This window comes from Pogoniulus pusillus, chromosome 30, assembly GCF_015220805.1.
Source record: "Pogoniulus pusillus isolate bPogPus1 chromosome 30, bPogPus1.pri, whole genome shotgun sequence".
NCBI lineage: Eukaryota > Metazoa > Chordata > Aves > Piciformes > Lybiidae > Pogoniulus > Pogoniulus pusillus.
This window is the reverse complement of record NC_087293.1, coordinates 9,844,695-9,866,174: the sequence shown is the minus strand read 5'-3', so window position 1 is coordinate 9,866,174 and position 21,480 is coordinate 9,844,695. Positions and strand designations below refer to the sequence as shown.

General features: G+C 50.6%; 1 protein-coding gene across 5 annotated transcripts; it reads left to right on the top strand.

The window, feature by feature from the left end:
- The first annotated feature begins 1,369 nt into the window (after positions 1 to 1,369).
- On the top strand, positions 1,370 to 20,932 carry CAMKK2 (calcium/calmodulin dependent protein kinase kinase 2). 5 transcript variants are annotated; one of them, XM_064168664.1, is made up of 18 exons: positions 1,375 to 1,756; positions 6,176 to 6,293; positions 7,253 to 7,736; positions 9,079 to 9,126; positions 9,555 to 9,608; positions 9,765 to 9,816; positions 10,153 to 10,286; positions 10,887 to 10,923; positions 11,741 to 11,762; positions 12,022 to 12,110; positions 12,323 to 12,522; positions 12,613 to 12,666; positions 13,646 to 13,719; positions 14,232 to 14,319; positions 14,568 to 14,663; positions 15,237 to 15,365; positions 17,312 to 17,412; positions 17,782 to 20,932. In XM_064168664.1, exons 3-18 carry the CDS (start codon positions 7,299 to 7,301, stop codon positions 17,852 to 17,854), a joined length of 1,689 nt encoding a protein of 562 aa, XP_064024734.1. In that variant the 5' UTR covers positions 1,375 to 1,756; positions 6,176 to 6,293; positions 7,253 to 7,298; the 3' UTR covers positions 17,855 to 20,932. The 5 variants fall into 5 exon arrangements, 4 of the variants coding, with proteins under 4 accessions (XP_064024734.1, XP_064024733.1, XP_064024736.1 ...); XM_064168663.1 differs by having other exon boundaries at positions 17,779 to 20,932; XR_010307881.1 differs by lacking the exon at positions 17,782 to 20,932 and having other exon boundaries at positions 1,370 to 1,756; positions 15,218 to 15,365; positions 17,312 to 17,402.
- Positions 20,933 to 21,480: the final 548 nt, after the last annotated feature.

Genomic DNA, 21,480 nt, shown 5'->3' with positions numbered 1-21,480 from the left:
TACCTGTTCTCCCTCTGCCTAGGATTAGCATTCTCTGGTATTGCGGGGCAATGAAAAAGGTCATGGCTCACTCAACATCCAATATGCTGTGGCCTTTGACTCCGAGGAATTAGACCCTCAGTTTAGAAGAGCACTTCAGATGAGATGTGGGATTTCGAGTTGGGGGTTTGCACTTGGTGATTGTAAACGTTTAGGGGTGAACCTTGGGAATGGGCGTGTCAGTCTTTTCACCTTGTGACTGTATGGAAGCTCCATGTCTTTAGAGTGAGTACTTGGAGATACCTGGCCAGAAAGCTCTAGATTAAACCATGGCATGTTTAGCAATGAGAAAGCAAGACCAAACCTAAACTTGGCACTTCTGGAGCCCTGCCAGGGAAGGCAGGAAGAGAGAAGCTCTAAGATGTGATTTAAACTAGGGTAGTCCAGTGCTGGTTTACACATCCCATTAATTAGTAATGGCAGATAATCAGTGCCTTGATTTTAAGCAGCAGCAGAATTTCTAACAACAGGGAGTAACCCAGCTTTGTGAGAACACTGGGTTTGGTGGCTAGGCCCTTCTCAGCCACATCTTAACTTGTGTTAAAATGATGTTCACTCCATAAAGCATTTGGAGTGCCTGCTATTTTAGAGTGAGTGCAGTGTTTATACCTGATTTCTAGGATGGCTTTCAAGATTGTGGACAAAACAGCAGGGTTTATCTGTTTTAGCTCACATGGAAGTGTGACTCTGCTCTGGGGAGCTTGACAAGAGCAAAGTGGTGCCCACATATGCATGTCGAAGCAAAATGAGGAAGAGGATTGGCACCAGCCACGGTATTTGCATCTGCACGAGGTTCCAGCTGTTGCTTGATGAAGAGTTGCTCAGGAAACGGCAGGTGAGCTCAATGCAGGAAGGGGGATTGCTGGGAAGGTACTCGATGTGAAACTCCAAATAATTAGCATGGGCTGCTGCCAGCTGGGCAGTTGAAGGCCCTGCCCTGCCTGCGCAGCAGAATGGCCTCTGTCCTGGCTCTGAAGAACTGCAACCTGAGCAGGAGCTGTGCTGGGTGGCGGCGAAGGTCTGGCTGTGGCCACTGTGGCATCTCCAAAGTACTGGTGTCTAAATCACCCTTCAGGTGATGATTCCAGGAGCGCTGGGCAGCCGCGGGAGAACATGCAGGTAACCTAGTTTGGACCCAGTCGTGGCATTATAAAATCGTTTAGAGAATACGTGTAATATCATGGAGTGCAACCATTCCATGCTGGAAATTCTGTTTCTGTACAAGGGCAGAGGTTGGGAAGCCCCGGCCGAACAGCGGGCCGGGTGCTGCGGGTGATGTCCCTCTGGAAGGGGGTAGGGGTGCCCGCAGCGGGGCGGCATGTCGGTGTGGGGGGTGGCGGAGCGGGACCGACCGTGGCGCCCCCTCTGCAGCCCGCGGTGCGCAGGAAATACTGAAAAAAACAAACCAAAACAGAGCCCCGAACAAAAGAACCAACCCTAAAGAACGGCCACGGGCGGGGTGGTAGGGAGGCGCGCAAGATGCGGCTGCCGGGCGGGGGGAAACCTCCCCTTCCCCGGGGCGGAGCGGGGCCTCCCTCCCTCCTTCCATCCCTCCCTCTCTCCTTCCTTCCCTCCCTCCCTCCCTCCCTCCCTCCTTCCCTTGCTGCCGCCGCTGGAGCGGAACCGAAAGCGAAGGCGGCGCCGGGCGGCCGCGCTCCGGCCCCGCAGGCGGCTCCGGGGGACACTCTCTCCTCGGCGGAGCAGCGCGTCCCGCCAGGTCGGTGACTGCGGGGTCGGACGGGGGAGGCCGGGAGGACTCGGGCGGGGGTGCGCCCGCGGCTGCGGAGACAAAGCCGCGCCCGGAGGGACCGTGGGCGGCCGGGACCGGGCCGGGGATGCCCTGCGAGCAGAAAACGGCACCGCCGTCAGACGGGGCTTAACCGCGGGGCTCGCACCGGCCTGTGCGGGTATTTGGTGATGGGCGGGAAGCAGGGGGGCGTCGGTGCCATAATTTCGCCAGCCCGACCCTGAGAGCTGCGCTGTGTTCGCCCGGGCCCGGCCGGTTTCCCGCTGCCACCCGCCTTTGACTGTTCACCAGCCCCGTATGCCGCTGCTACCCGAGGGGCCGAGAGCATCCCATGCGTAGGGAGTTGACTAGGTGGGGGCTGGCCCCGCGGAATTGGACATCCCGCTCGCCCTCAGCTACCCACCAGCCCAACCATGTGCAGCTGGTACCTGAGTGTCTGTCCGGGAGCATCCCCGGCACTGGGGAGGTGACGGTGGTGGGGGCTGTCCCTGTGACGTCAGGTGTCCCGTAGGCCCCTTGGGGGTGCACTGGGGAGAGTTAGGCTGTAGGGCTTGGCAAGAAGAGGAGTTTTAAGGTCAAGAGGTCAGATGCCAGAAGACAGTGTTGGTGGAGCAACTGTGTATAAGAGACAGGTCTTGTTTGGACAAGCCACAGGTTGGGTTGGTGCGAGTGACCAAGTGTGGTAAAGAAATGAGACAACAGCCCCACATTCATGTGCATGGCACCAGGACTATGACGGTAAAAGATCCAAAGCAGTGGTGGTACGACTGCAGGAAGCTGATGGGATGGAGCTGTGGGCTGTGCGATGCTACAGGAGAAGAGACCATCTCCAAATACAGGACCAGTGCCAGGGGACCGGGCTTTGGAGGGAGGTGTGGTGGCTGGGACAGTTGAAGCTGTCTTCATAACCCCGACTTGGAGAGGCAGCTCCTTTCCTGAGAGAAGAGCCCCATCCCACTTCTGGCCTCTCTCCACAAGCACTAGCTTTTGGGAAAGCCAGCCAACAAAACCCAAGATGCCAGCCTTGAGAGCACTGTGTGGGGTGTTTGATCCACAAGCATGTTCTGGGGAAGGCAACAGTTATAAGATTGTGGAGGTAATTTGCAGGAGGCTTTTGCTTTCAGCTCAACATTAATGTAGTTTAAGTGGGGTTCACAAAGTGCAGAGCCATACTTTTCCTCTCTTGTGGGTGTTGCAGGCTCGAGTTGTTCTTTCCAGGAGAGCCAGAAGCCTCTTGGCAGCACTGGACAAGGTGATGGTGATGCCCTGAGCTCATCCTGGCTTGGTGCCATGGCCGGAGCTTACCCTCTTGTTTTGAGATGCTCGTTTCAATTTCCAAGGCAGTATTAGGCAGAACAATCAAGATTATAAAATATCAGTACCTTGGTAAAGGTGTTTGCTGACTCCTACTGAAACTTGCCACTGGGTTTTGTGCCGTGGCAATGCTACCTACGCAGCTTTGCATTTTTCCCCAGTTGTTTTACTCTCTCTGCTGGATGGGCCAGGCAATGCAGGAGGTTATTCTATTTTGCTCCTAAGGATGAAGAAAAGCTTTGCTACTCAGGCACAGGGACTGGACACAGATGGGCACTGGGTGCCTGTTTTAAGTATCTCATTGTTTTGGGTGTCCTCTGCTAGAAGCTGCTGAGAGATTTATTTCCATTCAGAGTCAGGTGGGGATGTATATGGCCTTTGTATACTACAGTGACTGATATATTTCTGGCAAGGTCTGTGCTTACCCTGTAGGAAGGGAAACTGTGATCGATGCCCCTGCTGCTGCAGATGACACTGCTCTTGGCACTGGCACTCACACCACTGACAGTGACCAAGGAAAGCAAAATAGCCACTGGACTCTGTTCAGCAAGGCCCCGTGTGCTGGCCCCAGTTAACTTTTAACTGCAGACCTTTGGTAGTAGCAGGAGAAGGATCCTCTGCTGGTGAAATCCACCTTGTTTTGGGTTGTTTGTGTTCAATTGTGCTATTGAAGGTTTTTTTTTTTCAGCGCGTGAGCTGCCTCTCATGGAAGAATGGATGGAGGTGTCAGTGCTGGCACTCTATTAATTCGGTAGGATCTGACCCTGACACTGTCTGGCCTCCCTGGAGAAAAGTGTGTGGGTTGGGGAAGGCAAGTGTGTGGCAGCCAGTGGGGCCAGGGACACCATCCCAGCACCAGCCCTGCGCATGGGTAGGGAAACGGCTCCGGGGAGGGAAGGACAGGGCAGTGCGTCCGCATGCTCCACTTTAAATCTCTGCAGGCAGTTCTGCTGCAAGGCGTCGTCCTCTGTGCCCCCCAAAATCTGTCAGCATGTTCCCATGTGGAGGTAGCTGCATCCCAGCAGGGACCAGACTCTCACAGCAGAGCTGAGGGCGGAAGGAGTGGGCTGTAAAAAAATCACTTCACCCATGCGGGGGCCGATTTCACTCCCGCTCGTTTCTGCTAAAGCCACGTGGACGCCAAGCGAGAGGCAGAGCTGCTGCCGGGGTTTCACAGAGCTCTTTTTATTTTAATATCCCTCTCCTTGCTGAATTAGATGTGAGACTGATTGCTTCGGTAATCCTTCTGCAGCCGCTATGGGTTATGTATGGATCGCAGCCAAAAGCTGTGCCGATAAATCATTCCTATACACCAGGCTGTTATATTTCCTGAGGATTTTCTGGGCATGTGCTGCTTGCTTTTACATAAGGGTCTGCTGGAGTTCATGCCAGAACGTGCTGCGTTTCCCTGGACTAGGACCTGGGAGGGTTGGTGAAGCCAAAGCCCTCAGGCTGTATTTCCCCTCTTTGGGTTTATTTGCTCCATTCCAGCTGTTTAGGTTTTCCCTCGGGCTGGGAATACAGCCGCTCTCCTCAGCCCCACCATGTGCTTGTTAAGGAGAACTGGCTATGTTATTAGTGGTTCTCCCACATCCTATGGGGGTGTGTCCTACAGCAAGATCGCACTTTTGGATTTCTCTGGGAAAGGTATCATCTCACAGGACAATTTCTGCAAAACTCCCTGCTCAGACCCTTCGCACACATACCAGAGGAGAGATCTCTCTGATTCCTCCCCCCCCGGCTGGTGTTAGAATGGTGCTGGGATGACTTTTAGCCCGTTTGCAGAGCCCAGGGAAGCCTGCTCGAATTAATCAGTCCTGAGATGTTTATCCTGGTCAATCCAATTAGCTCCTGCTGGCCAGGGCTCATTCATCTCTCAAGTGTGACTGAGACTTCACAACGCAATTTTGCTCTAGCCCAGCAAAGCTTGGCATCCCTTGGCAGTTCCTGCTCTGGGGGCAGGATGGGATGCTTGGCTATGCCAGCCATATCATGCCACCACTGGGAACCAGTGCTATGCCCAACGATGTTCCTGGCTTGGCTTCATCCTGGAGCCACTCCTATCAGTTGCCTTTTTTGGTGTGGCCACCAGCTCACAGTGAGGGTACATGGCACAGTACAGCACAGGATCTACTTTGGCTTCAGGGGACGGCTATTTATATGTGCCTGCTGGCAGCATGCCTAATGCAAGCCAGGCAAATGGCATCAGGCCTCGGGATGCATCCCAGTGGGTTTGAGATGAATGGGGCAGGGGGGCTGCTTGTTTAGTTTAAGCCGTTTTGGGAGCACATTAAAACAGTAGCCAGCAGCACTGGGGGGGATGCCCAAGACTCGGAGGCCCAGTTTGGCTTGGCTGGCAGCTCCTGGTTCAGCTGCCCAGCCACGCCCCAGCCGGGAGCAGATTCAGCCCTGCGAAAGGTGGCGTTTCTCAGATAGTTTGTCCTTGTTGCTGGTCGTTGGCTTATTTATAGCCTTCGCATCCCGGCGCTTCGCTGTGCCTCGGAGCAGCAAGCGGCGCTGGGTCAGTGTTAGCTCTGCGCTGATCCTGCTCAGGCAGAAAAACCCCCTCTGGTTTATAGATCGGTCTTGAAGCTGGCAATTAGGCCATTGTGAAACCTCGTGGAAAGGGGGAAGTGATTTGATTTCTGTACTTGACCCCTAATTTCTGCTGGGCTGATTCAGAGCCGTTCTGCTGTGGGTGCATCACGGAAACTTGTGGAGATGAGCAGAGCTAATTTTAACTGGCTGCCTTACTGAGGTGTGGGAGCCCGCAGAAAGAACACCTCGAGCCTTTTTCTTTCTTCTGGGCTGCTTGGGTTTGGATTTCTTTTTTTCCCCTTTGCTTCTGCAGCAGTTCATTAACCTAGAATTTAAAACCAGCACCAGCATCACGGCAGGGAAGAGCGATTGATGGTTTACAGCCAACCAAACTTCAAACTACCCAACTGCTGCATGTACCTGGCATGTGTGAATTTACAGTTTTCTGCCCTTTTTGGTTGTTATATATTTAATTTTTTTTTTTTTTTTAAACATTGTTGCTAACAGAATTGTTTTCCTTTTTCTCTCTGGGTTCAGGATCCTGATTTTTGCACAGAAAGCCATAAAGAACCTGGGGTGAAGAGAAGTCACTGGCAGTGATGGGCCGTGGGAGGAGGCAGTGAGCTGAGAGTGCTAATCCTGCACCCCACGCTTGGTAAGTGGGTCCCTGTGCTGCAAAACTGCTTTGTTCAGGGGGTGTTTGGCAGAGATGTGCCCGCTGTGTAACATTCCCCTTTTGAGTATTCCAGATGGTGAGGGGGCAAGTCCAGCCTCTGGCCACAGCAACTCAACCAGCTCCATACTGCAGTGCTGTTCTCTTCTGGATGGTGCTGACTGAATTGGATATGATTTCTAATAATTGCTGTTTTCTCCAACCCCATTCCCTCCCTCAAAATGAGCCATCTGAAGTTTTTCTCTGCCAGTGGTATCACAGTATCACAGTATCACCAAGGTTGGAAGAGACCTCACAGATCATCAAGTCCAACCCTTGTGGTGTGATGCCAGCCCATACAGCCCGTACCCTTTTGGGGTATTTCCATAGCAGAGATGACGAGGCTGTTATTCCCCGGAGAGGTTTAAATAACAGAGGTAGATGAGCAGTGGTGGTGGCCTTGTGGCTGGGGCTGGCCCCTGTCTGGGGTCTGCTCTGTGGCAGGGTGGTTGCATATCCCCTTACTACCCTGCACCACAGCCCTTGGCTTTACCATCCCCTGTGGGATTAATAGCTCAGGGAACACATTCTGGCTCTCTGCAGCTTCCTGAAAGGAGGTTGGAACAAGGTGGAGGTTGGTCACCTCTTCCAAGGAAGAAGCAATAGGAAAAGACAAATCAGCTTCAGGTTGTGCCAGGAGAGGTTCAGGTTGGACATGAGGAAAATTACTTCCCTGAAAGAGTTGTAAAGCCCTGGACTAGACTGCCCAGAGAAGTGGTGGAGTCCCTGTCCCCGAAGGGATTTAAAAGCAGTGTAGGTGTGGTGCTGAGCGACATTGTTTAGTGGTGACCTGGCAGTCTCTTCCAACCAAAGTGATTCCATGTTTCTGATCAATTAATCTGTAGAGTAATGACCAGCAGGAGGAAATCCCAAAGCCCCTCTGAGCTGCTCTGTGTTTGCAGGCTCACCTCATCACAGCGTGACCGGGATGAGGCCGTTGGGCACACCATGCCATCATGCATCCCCAGCAGCTCGCCCGCCCTGCAGCCCCTCTGTCCTGACAGAGGCTGCGGTCCCCAAGCAACCAGGGTGCTGCAGGACCACCCATCACTGAGCCCGCACCGCCCCGGCATGGCCTCTGTCATCGTGGTGACCGAGTGCGACGCAACAGGGAGCAAGTGTGAGGAGGAGGAGATGAACGTGCCCAGCCATGAGGGCTTGGGGGATGGCCAGGAGCCGAGGGCGAAGCTGCAGCTCTCGGGCCGAAAGCTGTCCCTGCAGGAGCGGTCGCAGCCTGCCCACTCGCCTGGGAGCAGCGACAGTGCCAGCGAACGCTTCATCTATCCATCCCTCCCGTACTCGCCGGTGACGTCCCCACACTCCTCCCCACGGCTGCCACGGCGCCCGACGGTGGAGTCAAACCGAGTGTCCATCACGGGACTCCAGGTGAGGGGGAATCGTGGCTGCTCCCACAGTTCTCACGTCCCCATCCGCCTCATTTCCCTGCTACGGCATTGCTTCTCACTTGGGTTTTTAGGATAAAACCCCACGGGGTGTCTGCAGATGCATGGTCGGGGCGGGGGGAGGATGTCCTGGTCCAGAGAGTTTGTGGAGCTTCCTTCTTTGGAGACTTCAAAACCCGCCTAGACTGGTTCCTGTGCAACCTGACCCAGGTGTGCTGCATTAGCAGGCTGGATGATCTCCAGAGGTTTCTTCAAACCCCTGCCGCTCTGTGATTCTGTGATCCTAGGCCCTGGAGGCAGTCCTCTGGGAGGTGGGACGCAGTAGCTGACCATGTTTTATTCCTTTTGGAGATTCTGCCAGCTCTGCTGCATTTTGGGGGAGCCAGCAGTGTGCTCTGGTGATTTTCCCCTTGGAAATAGAGAAGAGAGACAGACCCTCTGAGATCTGAAGAGAAAATGTCTGTGCCTGCCCCATCCTGTCAGTGCTGCCAGAAGCTGGGCAGCAAATGGCTGCTTTGCCCATAAGAAATAAAAATTCATTGTGTCAGGTTGCTGGCATTAACCCTGCCAGGGTTCTCCTGGCTGTTGATCCTCACCATCATGCACCCATCCTGTTCTACCTGAGTGGGCAATACCACCTGCACAGCCATTAATGTTCCCAAAGGAGAGCAACTAAGCTGGTGAAGGGCCCTGAACACAAATCCTATGAGGAACAGCTGAGGGACCTGGGGTTGTTTAGTCTTCAGAAGAGGAAGATCCCTCAGCTGTTCCTCCTCGGACCTCAGCTCCCTCTACAACTACCTCACAGGAGGTTGGGAGGGTGGAGTGAGGTGGGTGTTGGTCTCTTCTCACACGCCATAAGTGACAGGGCAAGATGAAACGGCCTCAAGTTGCGCCAAGGGATGTTCAGGTTGCATATTAGAAAAGGTTTCTTCCCAGAAGGGGTTCTCAGGCATTGGAACAGGCTGCCTAGGGAGGTGGTGGAGTTACCATGCCTGGAGGTATTTAAAAGGCACATGGATTCGTGGGGGGGATGTTGTTTAGTGGGAGTAGCTTAGAAGGTAATGGTGGAACTGTGAGGTCTAGGTGAGTGGCTGGTCTTTATGACCTGAAAGGTCCCTTCCAACCTGAACAGATCTATAGTTCTGTGATTCTGTGAATTAGCCACGTTTATAGACATAGTGACACGTGGCCAGGCAGCTTGAGGTTATGGCTCATGGATCAAAGCTGTCCAGCTTGGGTGCCCAAGCAGAGCAGAACAAGGTGGGAGCTTGCAGAGAAAGTTGTCCTGTGGCTCGTGTCAGACCTCACTTTTCTCCCCACAGGACTGTGTGCAGCTCAACCAGTACAAGCTGAAGGATGAGATTGGAAAGGTGAATACTGGCTAAGTTTGGGGTGGGATGGCGGGATTTGGGGTGGGAGAGTGTTGGGCTTGCTTTCGCTTTTCAGCCAGTGAGGTGGCAAGTTGCAGGTCCTTTCCAACCCCTACTGTTCTGTGATCCAACCACTCACTGCAGCAGCTTGGCTGGCTGCAACCTGTGCTGCTGGTCTCTTTTGGCTGCTGCCAATTGAATTCTATTATTTAAATAAATATTATGATTAAATTTCCCCATTCTCCTTCCAGAAAATAGGGCATTTGAAGCTTTTCTATGCTGGTGGTGTGATGCCAGCCAGTCCTGCCCACTGACTTGGTGACTTCCTTAGGGCTGGGTTTGTGGAGGAGCCCAGAGCCTGGTTTGGTGCTGTGGGGTTTTTTTTGGACTGTCCCTAACTGTTTCCCCATGGTTGTGCTCTTCTGTAGGGCTCCTATGGTGTGGTGAAGCTGGCCTACAATGAGGATGATAACACCTACTATGTGAGTAGTGCCTGGCTTTGATGCCTGTAGCAGGGTTGGTGGAATGGGGATGGATTCCCTCTGCTGACTCCCTGCCTGGCTCTACACTGGACCCATTCTGCCAGCCACATTTCATTCTTGATTTGCTCCAAATCCTACTTTTTTTCCCTCTTGCAGGCAATGAAGGTTCTCTCCAAAAAGAAGCTGATGAGACAAGCAGGATTCCCCCGTAAGTAGCACTAAATCTACAGAGTGGGTAGTGATTGACACCCCTGGGGATGGGAATCTGAGATACCGTCCAAAGGGACCTGGACAAGCTTGACAAGTGGGTCTCTGTGAACCTCCTGAGGTTCAACACGGCCAAATGCAAGGTCAGGCATATGGGTTGGGACAATCCCCAGTGTCAATCCAGACTGGAGATGGAAGAGCTGGATAGCAGCCCTGTGGGGAAGGATAAGATGACCTTTAAAGATCCCATTCACACCAAAACTTTCTATGATTCTATGCTCTGGGGACTCCAGGGGATCATTCCCAACCAGATCCCTCATCTTGGCCTTTCCCACAGGCCGCCCACCTCCACGTGGTGCCAAAGCTGTCTCTGAGGGTTGTCTGCAGCCCAAAGGGCCAATCGAACAAGTCTACCAGGAGATTGCCATCCTGAAGAAGCTGGACCACCCCAATGTGGTGAAGCTGGTGGAGGTGAGTACTGGCTGACCCTTCCCCAGTGTGAAGGAGCCTGGATGCTGTGGGAATGGGCCACACACTGGCTTGGGTGGAGGGAAGACTGCAGAGGAGAGCTATGGCAGGTCCTGCCTAAGGGAAGCTTGAGTTAGCCTTGATTGTAAAGGTTTTTTATTCCCCACCTCACAAAAGAGGTTTTTTTTCCTTCCCTGCCCAGAAAGGGAAATGCAGAGAAATGTTGTTTCCTTGGAGGAAGCCAGTGCTCAGATGGGGCCTGGGGAGAAACTGGTGTTTTCATGCTGCAGCCTCCCTGCCCTCCACCCACTCTGTATGAAATGGTCCAAAAATCCAGACTGAAGGTTGTGCAGGCTGGAGTTTATTTGGCTCATGAGTCAGATGATGTTTCCTGTGTATTTTAAATATTTACTTCCTTGAGGTACAGCTAGAGCTCTGTCCTCTTTTTGTTCCCACCCCCTGTGGGCAGAAGCTTGGAGAGAAGCAGACCATGCTCATGGTGCAGATGGTGCAGAAGGGAGATGGCTGTTAAATAAAAAAGTCTGTGTTTAATTTGCAGGCTCTTATGGTGCTGTTTAATTGCCCTCCCACTTCTTTTGGCAGGTCCTGGATGACCCCAGTGAGGACCACCTGTACATGGGTAACTGCCTACTGCCCTGTAACACTCACAGGATGTTAGGGGATGGGATTTTCTGGGGCAAAGGGTTCCCTTTGCTTTTTGGGGGTGTCTGGGTGCAAAGTCTCTAATGGGTCAGAGCAAAGGGACCCAGTCTGTGTTCAGGAAGGAGACGAGAGAGCTCTAAAGCACTTTAGAGGCTTTAATTTGACTCTGCAGCTCCACTAAAGGGGGTTCTAGTCAGGTGAGGGTTGGTCTCTTCTCCCAGGTAACAAGCAATAGGATAAGAGGAAATAGCCTCAAGTTGTGCCAGGGGAGGTTTAGGTTGGATGTTAAGAAAAATTTCTTTCCTGAAAGTGGCATTGGAACAGGCTGCCCAGGGAGGTGGTGGAGTCCCCATTGCTGGAGGTGTTTAAAAACCATCTCTTGGGGATGTGGTTTAGTGGGCTTGGTGGCTTTAGGCTGATGGTTGGACTTGATCTTAGAGGTCTTTTCCAGCCTTAATGATTCTGTGGTTTCTGTTCAGCCTGTACTAGTGTAGGAGTGTGCGCAGCCTTCATGGCCAAGCGCAGCGGTTTGCTCCAGGAGTGGGGCTGCCCTTGGTCTTGCAGAGAGTGTTTTGAGATGCTGAAGCTGCAGCAGAGTAGGCAGTTGCCAGTATCCACTCATCTGGAAATGGAAGCCAGTGAAATGCCATGTGCCTTGCATAGGAGGGCTTCTCCCTTTTCAAGAGGGTATTTTTAGAATGTTGGTCATGGAAATAATTGCTTTTGTGTAGGGACTGCTCACAGGAGCTCTGACCTGGAGGTGATCAGTAACCACTTCTTCTTTTGCATTGCAGTGTTTGAACTGGTGAAGCAAGGGTGAGTACTGAACTCCACATCTAAACGTCAGACAGGTTTGTGAGTAGCACAGCTTAGCCACCTGGGGTGGGTGTGGGGTGCAGAGGTTCATGGTGCATCTCCTATGGGTTTGGGTAGCATCTCCTCAACCCAGTTACAGTTGTGTGCACCTGCATGTGCCTGTATATGGGGCTGTGTGCTGTTGCTGTCCTGCAGCAAAGCCTTCAGGACCTCTGTTGGCACAATGGGGAACAAGCTCCATTCTCTGTTGCCTTTGCAGCCCTGTGATGGAAATCCCAACTCTGAAACCCCTTAGTGAGGACCAGGCTCGATTCTACTTCCAGGATCTGATCAAGGGCATTGAATACTGTAAGTGTCTGTGCAAACTGGATGGAATTTCTTGGGTTTACTTCATTCTGAACACCCGAGGCTGGATTTTCTGCTAGGGTACAGTGCCCCTTCTGGTTGGGGGTTTTTGGAGCTGGGGCTGGTTGTGGTGTTTAGTAGGAGAGCTCATAGCCTCATGTGTGGGCATCGTGGCTCCCTTGCTGCTAAGTCACTCATGTTCCCTTTGGCTGCAGTGCACTATCAGAAGATAATCCATCGGGATATAAAACCTTCCAACCTCCTCGTGGGGGAAGATGGACACATCAAAATCGCTGACTTTGGAGTCAGCAATGAGTTCAAGGGAGCAGATGCCCTCCTAACCAACACAGTGGGCACCCCTGCCTTCATGGCCCCAGAGACACTCTCAGAAACCAGAAAAATCTTCTCTGGAAAGGTATTTAATAACAGTTTGAGGAGTTTTGGACTAACCTTCCTTGTACACACTGTCCGTTGTAGATCTAACCATGCTTTCTCCTCTCCTCAGGCTTTGGATGTGTGGGCCATGGGGATCACGCTGTACTGCTTTGTGTTTGGGCAGGTAATGGGATGGACTTTTTTCAGTGCTGTTGGTGGTCTAGGGGTCACTTGGTGACTGCCTCCCATGTGCCAGGTACATGCTGGGGTATGCACCCTGCATTCCCATCAGAGCAGTCAAGTATTGCCAGTGGGAGACTGTGGTGTGTCCTCTCAGCATCAAAGGCCATGAGGATGAGCCAAGAGCTGAAGCACCTGCCCTGTAGGGATCAGGCTTCAAGAGCTGGGGCTGTTGAGCCTAGAGAGGAGTGCGCTCCAGGGAGACCTTAGAACAGCCTTTTAGTACCTGAAGGAGGGCTACAAGAAAGCCAGGGAGGGACTTTTTACAAGGGTTTGTAGTGAGGGGACAGGGAATGGCTTTTTGCTGCAAGGGAGGAGATTTAAACTGGAGATTAGGAAGAAATTCTTGACAGTGAGAGTGGTGAGACACTGGAGCAGGCTGCCCACCAAGGTTGTGGATGCCCCCTCACTGGAGGTGTCCAAGGCCAGGTTGGATGAGGCCTTGAGCAGTTTGGGCTAGTGGAAGGTGTCCCTGCCCATGGCAGGGGGGTTGGAACTAGACGATCTTTAAGGTCTCTTCCAACCCCAACCATTCTAGGATTCTATGATTCTATGTGTGGGTGGAAATGGGAAATCTCTGCCTGTCCCTGGGATGGGTGCAGCCAAAGGGGACATGTTGCTCTTTTTCCCTGGGGAAAAAAAATCTGTGTCTGGTCAGACTTTTTAGGAAATGAGCTGCTGTAGTAATTTTCAGTCATCAAGTAATTGTTAGTCAAGTAATTTATCAAGTAATTTTTAGGCAAATGCTATTTTGATTGTGTTTAAAAGAAGTCATTGATATAATAGGAAATCTTCTGGTATTTCCCCATAACTGCCTCGTTGCTCTCCATCAAACACTATGAGATCCTGGTGCTTGACTTTCTGTCCCAGTGCTGCTTCTTAACAGAGGTTGCTTTTCTTGTTGCTCTTTTCCTTCATGGCAGTGCCCTTTTATGGATGAACGGATTCTGAGTTTACACAACAAAATCAAGACCCAAACGTTGGAGTTCCCAGACCAGTAAGTACTCAAACCCAACCACTCAGGCCCTATTTTCAGCCTCACTCAAATCGTTTCTGAGGCACTGACTGGGTGGGGCTTGCCCTGCTCTGCTGTGGTTCTGTAGAACTCAGACTCTGAGCACCTCTGTTGGTCCTTGGCCCTGGAAAACTTCCTTTAAATATGAAGGCAACATCTCCTGGTTTGCAGTAGCTGAAGGAGGAGTGGTTGACATTGCAGAGGCGTTTGAGGGAACGGATTAACCTCTGCAGTTGCTGATTGTTAGGTTTAGCCTGGGTGGAGTTGGTGTCAGGCTCTTCTAGCCCTGTATCTGTGGGATCATGCTTCAGATTGCCCAAAAAGGAGATATTTTGCTTCTCTGAGGGTTTTGGAGAGAAAGTGCTGCATGGTACCTGAGTGCATGAGGAACCCACAGATGTGTAATTTCTGGGGCTAGAGTCCAGCCCTGGTCTGGCCAAGAAGGCCCATGGCAGCTGGCATCCCCTTCCCCATCTCTTCTCTCCCTTGCCCAGGCCAGAAGTTACAGACTTCTTGAAGGACCTGATTACACGGATGCTGGATAAAAACCCTGAGTCTAGGATTTCGGTGCCAGAAATCAAGGTAGTGACCTGACCCCCTGCTGTTGGCTGTGGCTTCACTTTGTTGGGTTCTTCTTGCTTGGCTTTTTTTGGGAGTCAGATTGATCGCGCCAGGCTAGGTCCTCCCCCTGTGCCCAGGGCCCCTGGGCAGGTAAGTCCCAGCTCCTTCCCTTGCTCTGGGACCTGCTGTTCAGTACTGGGATCTTTGGTGCCTAGAGAAGTTACAGGCAAAAGGAAATCCCCTGAGTACAGTATTTCCTCTGCTACCAGGAAAGTACTGTGCAACAGCCTTTCACAGGAGATTTCTGGTCCTCTGCCCCTGTGGGAGCCTGGAAGGGGCAAGAAGCTGAGAAAATGGAGACTAAGGTAGGGGGAAAGGATTGCGGGGGAATTGCTGAACCATCTTGTGCTCCTCCTGCAGTCATCCAAGACACCAGGTGTAGGGGCAAGAAGCTGAGAAAATGGAGACTAAGGTAGGGGGAAAGGATTGCGGGGGAATTGCTGAACCATCTTGTGCTCCTCCTGCAGTCATCCAAGACACCAGGTGTGTGGGCAAGGAGAAAGAAGGGTTTCTGCCTTCTGTTGTGGATTAATTCAGGTCCAATACCAGGACTCATTGGGTCTCACCATGACTACTGCTCATATGTGTGGTCCTGTCTCTTGATGCTGTCTCATCCCTAAGATGAGAGTGAAAATAGGTCTTCTACCCTAAAACCCACTCTGATGCCCAGTACTGTAGGCCACCAAGTTTATGTAGATGAGACCAGTGCTTGCTCTGGATGAGCCTCACTATGGCATTTTTTGCTCCAGGCTCCTGCTTCCTAGCCTTTCAGGAGCACATAGGGGCCATAGCTTGGGCAAGGAGATGCGTTTGCCAGGCCTGTGTTGAGTTATGAAAAAGAGGAACTCGTTCCTGACAGGCTGTGTTATTAATTGAAGTTGCACCCTTGGGTCACCAAGAATGGAGTGGAGCTGCTGCCCACGGAGGATGAGAACTGCACTCTCGTTGAGGTGACAGAGGAGGAGGTGGAGAACTCAGTCAAGCACATCCCCAGCCTGGCTACTGTGGTGAGTATGAGGGAGGTGATGGTTTGTGGGTGCACACTGGGGTCCATGCTGCCTGTTGGGCAGATGGAGGTTGCTGCTGGAGGGCAAAAGCATTGGTCAGGATTAAAGCAGGATTTCCCCTCTCTTGGAAACAAACACTGCAAGATGGGGTCCCAGCATCTCGCTGGAGGTGACTGTGCCCTGCAGTTTGGGGGAGTATTTCAGAGTGGGCCTAAAGGGACTCGATCAGTGGGCAGCAGCAAGCTGTGTGATCTCCACGCCTGAGCTGGCTGCCTAAGCATTGCTCTATTTGCTCAGGGCAGAAGAGCATCTGGTCCAGGACCTGCCTATGGCTAGGAGCGAGCGTTTTGGTGAAACACAAGCTGCTCCGGCCCTGCTCTGCCCATATGGCCGTAGGGACTGTAGGAGCTCCCTGGGATGGAGATTTTATCTGGGCCACGGCATGTGCCAGCCCCCACCTGCAGCTATTCTTGGTGAATTCATCTCCTCCCTTTTCAAGCTCTTATTTTTGTTCTCTGCAACCAACTGTGGTGGTGAGAAGCGCAGTGAAACCTCGCCCCGTGTGGAAAGCGAAGTCCTTGGAGGTTTTGAATCCAATGACCTCTGTGGGTGCTCCCTAAGCCTTAGGCTAGGAGAAGCACCGAGTGGCCAACCACAGTTCTCTGACATGATGTTACTTGCCTGTAGACACCCAGGCTGTGATTTTTTTGAAGTACAGGTCTCACTTTGAAATCTCTTTTCCATCTTGTGGCTGTGCCCACATCTGGCCCCATTTTTGATGCTCCCTCCCACATCAGTACCATGCAGAAATCTCTTAAACAGCAGACATGTTAATATGCAAATGTGTCTTGTACTGCTCAAGCTGAAAAAGCAGATCTTGTTCTGAAGAGATCCTCACTGATGAGGGGTTTTACCCTTTATCCTCTTCGGAGGTTACTTGCTGTGATGCTGTGGAGGACAGGTTCAGTTGTCCTGGCCCTGTTGAAAATCCAAATGTGTTTAGCACAGCCCAGGGCAAAGGAGCTTTTACTGCACCTCCTGACTCTTAAATAACTCACCGCCCCCAGGCACATCTTCTGCTTCCCCATTTCCATTTGTTCTTCAGAATTACCCTCTGGTGCCTCATCTTTGTGCATCCAACTGCAGTCATTAACAAGTGTGAGATTTGAGTGACTTTGACTCTCATCTAAAATGCTTTCACCAATGGCACCTGCAGTTCCGCTGTGTCAGGGCTCTTGTGAGCCGTGGTGAGCAGATAAATGAGGCACAGAGGGACGCGGAGTGATGTCACACACAGCCAGCGGTACCCAGAGCAGGATGCACATGCAAGGCAGGGCCTAGTGTTGTTCATGTTGCTCTCTGCTCCCACCAGCAGAATAAATTGAGGGGTGCCTGGAAGAAGCCCCAACATCTGCTCTGTTCCCAGCAGTCTCCAGTGGCAGCTGCCACTGGGGAACTTTGTGTTTTGCAGCCAAAATTAGATCAATGGACAGTTTTATAGCTTGATTTTGGTAAATTTTGAAGCAAAATTGTGCTAGTTACTTCCTTCCCCTCTCCCTTTCCAATGAATTCTTCTGCCAGGTAATCGTGGGGAACTGGGAATTTTCAGGTGCTGAATGCAATAAGCAGTAAAATGTACTTTCTGGAGGAGAAAATCTTCCTAGACTTTGCTTTTCTCTTGTTTGCAGCCTCTCACACCTAGTGTGGCTTTCATCTGCATGTCTCACTGTCGGTTTCATATGAGGATGCAGCCCCTGAATTAAGCAGCTGGAGACTTCTGAATGTGCTTCCTTCCATTTGGTTGTTGTTTTTCGTTTGTTTGGTTTTTTTTTGTGGTGGTGTTTGGATTTTTTTAAAGAGGATTTTGACTTGTTTTCATTACTTGTCTTAGTTACTTGGGCACGAGGGTTGTTGCTCTCCCTGATGAACTCTAATCTGTCTTGCAGATCTTGGTTAAAACTATGATCCGGAAGCGATCCTTTGGGAACCCTTTTGAGGGAAGCAAGAGGGAGGAGCGGTCATTGTCTGCCCCCGGGAACCTGGTGCCGTAAGTGTCATCACCTTGCCCCAGCCCAAAAAGTTATTTGCAGGTTGTCTTAATGCTCTGTAAATCGCTGCAAGGCACAGGAGAATTCAGGCAGCTGGGCTTTGAATCTTTGGCGTGGGGACATGACTGGGATGTTCAGACACTCTGACCCATAATCACTTTGTGACACTGCATACCCTGCCTCTTCCAGGGGCTGAAAAACATCTTTGTGTGGCACATCCAGCCTGCTGCAGGGGAGCTGGGGGTAAACAGCACATGCTGAGGTTCTCAAAGCTCCCATGGCAGGCAAGGGGCAAGTGCTAGCGTCTCACTGTCTGCTTTGGCTTTTTCTGACTCACTCAGCAACCATTTTATTTCCCTTTAAAGCAGGAAGCAAGGCAGTGAAGATAATCTGAAATGCAACGACTTGCCCAACGTGGGAGAGGAAGAACTTCTTTCATGAACACCAACTTCATGGTTGTTGAGCAACTCGGTCCAGGGTACACTTGAAAGCGACATTAAGAGAGTCTCCACCAAACACAGCATGGCCTGGCACCATTTCAGTCTGATGCTGGATGCAGAGCTTACCTAGCAGCATGTTGTAAGACGTCCGACTACTTGTCATAAACATTGAGCATCTCCAGTTGCTTGGACCGCTGACTTCTGGGAGAGGTGCTGGCTGATGGCAGAGGTGAGCTGGCCCCTTGAACAGCAACAGTGCTTTGCAAAAGCCAAGAAGCAGCAACAGCTGCTTTGGGAACTGCTTTTACCTGGGGTTAATGCCGAATCATTTCTGGGGAGTAATGCCAGCGTCTCAGGGCTGTCGTCTGCCCATGGCACAGACGCTGGGCACAGACAGAAGGGTGAGTGACAGACAGAACAGTAGAACTACACCTGTGCACTTTGAGAGGTCACAACCTCCCGGAAATGTTGCATCTACTTCTCGTCGTGCTGGTTTGTTTTTAATTGACACCTTTTTAACTGCATGGGAACAAAGCAAAAATCCACCTTTTCAGCTTTTTCAGGAATGCCAACCTTTGTGAACCAAGTTGTGTTAAACAGCGTCTTCTTCCAGACCCTCAGAAAGTGAGGTTAATTATCTCCTGAGGTAATTAACACCTTTCCTAAGGTCTTAGCGTGACTAGGGCTTCGTAAATTGAGTATTCAGCATATGAAAGGAAAAGGTATTTAAGGGCTTAAGTTCAGTCTGAACTATTTTTGCTGCAGACACAAGAGTGGAAGGTGGTGTTTAGCTGAATGTTTGCTTTGAACAGCAGAGGAAGCACTAAGGACAGTTTGTTTCTAACTCTTTTACTTGATCTAGGTATATATATTATTAAATATGAAATTCAGGGTAAAAATCCTTCACTTCCATGTACATTACATGGTTTATTACAAGTAATACAACTTCTGCTATTTTTAAAGTATAGACTTAGGGCTTGCTTAGAATTTAAGATCTTAATGAATTACTTAGATTAGCTAGTGATTTTCAAAGAGACTTTTTGTTTTCCAAACTCTTAATCTGGATTTTGGGGCCAATGCTATGTATTTTATGCAAGTTTGTTACCAGTAATTTGTGAATGCCTGTGGATCAGAGGCTTGTTAGTAAATTAAGTGTATAGCTAATTCATGGGCTGTTCCTTACGAAGAGCTCTGTCACCTTTGGTCAGATAACTCTGATTGTTTTGTGGTGCTTGTTAAAAAATAATACTGCTATCACCTGGTGGGAGAGATTCTGATTTCCAGACTCACCTTCTCCAGTTCTCTGTGCTTGGACAAAGCTAGAGAAGAGTCAGGGTTTGCTTGAGGAAAGGGGTCACGGTAAGTACAGTTGTTTTATGTGGATAGAGGATGCAGCTGAGTGGGGGGGAAAAGTCTGATCTCTGTTCTTTTCAGTCTGATGTGGTTGTGTGATCTTGAACAAGGCATTTGAAATGATGGTGTACTTGAAAGAGAGGAAGGATTCAAATGTCCCATGCAACGGTCTGCTAACATCATTCTTTGCCTTGAAGAAGAAGGCACAAAGAGACCCAAGTATCTTAAGATCTCTGAAGGCTAACCCTGGCCACAGGCGCCCTGCGTTTAGGAAGTGACTGTCCCCTTGTCTTCCTTGATCGTGGGCAGTTCAAATGCCGGCATGCCAAGGTTCTTTGCCCTACTGCAGTTGGATCTGGCCTGGTAATTCCTGGTGAGGACAAGTCTTCTTTAAAGCCAGGGCAGATGCCTACACAAACTGTCCCCTGCGTCTTTCAATCACTTGAAGCAATGCTCCCCTAAATCCCAATTTCTTACCAAAACGTTGTGCTGCTGGCCTCTCTCCAAAGCCATGATAGTTGGTGGTTTGGGAGCAGTACTATGGAGTTTGGAGCCATAAGACACATACTGTTTTTCTCCTAATTTAGTCCAAGGCTATGCCAAAGCCCTGAGGCTTCAGCTCTGGGAAAACCAAGCAGGTAATGTGGGTGCCAGCACTACCACAGCTGCCTGCCCCCACTTTCTTAACCAGGAGTTTTCATTGTGGATATGTGAGTGGGCAGCTGGGTTCTCTAACCCTGTCAGTGTTCTGCCAAAAAAATGATTAAAAAAAGGAGAGGGATCTGATTATTTGTAGCTGCTGTGTAGTGAGGTATGTGGTGTGGTTTTGTTACAGCTGTAGAGCTGCTGTGTGGTGCCTATCTTGGGTCTGTGATGTGACAGGTGCCTCGTGAAACAGTTCTCATTTACCAAATGGGCTTGGAATGTGCAATGCAGCTTCTAAACTGAGCTGGCCCAGTTCCTCAGTACCCAGAGGTCTCATGGCTAGCATGGGCTTGGTCTGTTAAGGATCCTAAAGCTGAGCACCTCCCTCAGGCACTCTCCAAAACAATTGTCTCTCAGAGCCAAGGGCTGCTGAGAGTTTCCTGAGAGAAACTCGATGTAGATTTTTTTCTCGTTAGTTACTTCTGTTAAAAGCATAAAGTGAGGCTGTGTGAGGAAGAGCTGTCTACATGCATGACCTGTTAGAGAAGCTGCTCTGTGTACATAAACCTGCTCAGTTCCCTAGCTGCTGTCCCCAGTAGTGATGCTTTTATCTTATAGTGAAGTAAACATTTTGCTTGTGCCTTGGAACTGGGCTATAGCTTGACTTCCCCACTTCTCTTCCTTTCAAGCAAGCCCAGTGCTGACTGTAGGCTGAATGCTGGGTACTAAGCCCTTTTGGCTCTGAAAGCACACAGAAAAGTGCTAAGGGGAAACCAGGCCTCTTGTCTGAGTAGTTTTCTGTTGGTGGTCCCCTCTTCCCTATCAGGCAATTGATCTGTTTGTTTTCTAAGGTCCTGAACTATTGCTGACTTTTATACTGTTTGTTTAAATGACCAAGGCTTGTGTTTCATTCCTACCCCTTTATTATGCATTTAACTTTATCAGGTGTATCAAGTTTAAATACTGTGTATTTACCACTTCTAAATTATATTACTTAAGAAGAAAGAAAAACCACCAAGTGTTTTTCCACACAGCTGTTTAAGCTTCTCTGTACATGTTGAAATAAATGACATACAACCAACCCCAGAGTTAGTTGATCAAGTGGAACCATTATCCTGTTTGACTGGTCTTTACCAAGCTATGAGAGTTAGCTTGGTGGAAGAGGCAGCTGAATGCACCTTCCTGGGTAGTCAGGTTTGGTGCACCACCATTACTTGGGGATTCTGGGCTAGAAGGAGCCCACAGTGGCTTTAGCCACCGCATGAGCCAAACTGAGCTATTCAGGTGCACAGCCTGAAGTGCTGACTCTTGGAAAGATACCAGCTGAGTTTAGCAACTCAGCTTAGTGCTCATGTGCAGGCAACTAAAGAATAGAACAAAATGATAATGCTATGGCAAACCCTGGAAAAAGGCAGTAGAGCCTCAGCCAGGGCACTGGAGGTATGCGATGGCCCAAAGCTCTGTAACACTAGGAAAGGTTCAGCAAAAGGCAAGAGCTGTACCTTGTGTACCTGTGTGAGCACTAGAGCTGCTCGAGGCCACGGGAAGAGAAAATCCAACAAATTCACTTAAATTGTGCAAATGCAGCAGGGGCTGGGTGGGGTGGTGAAAGCCGTGGGAGAAGTGCCA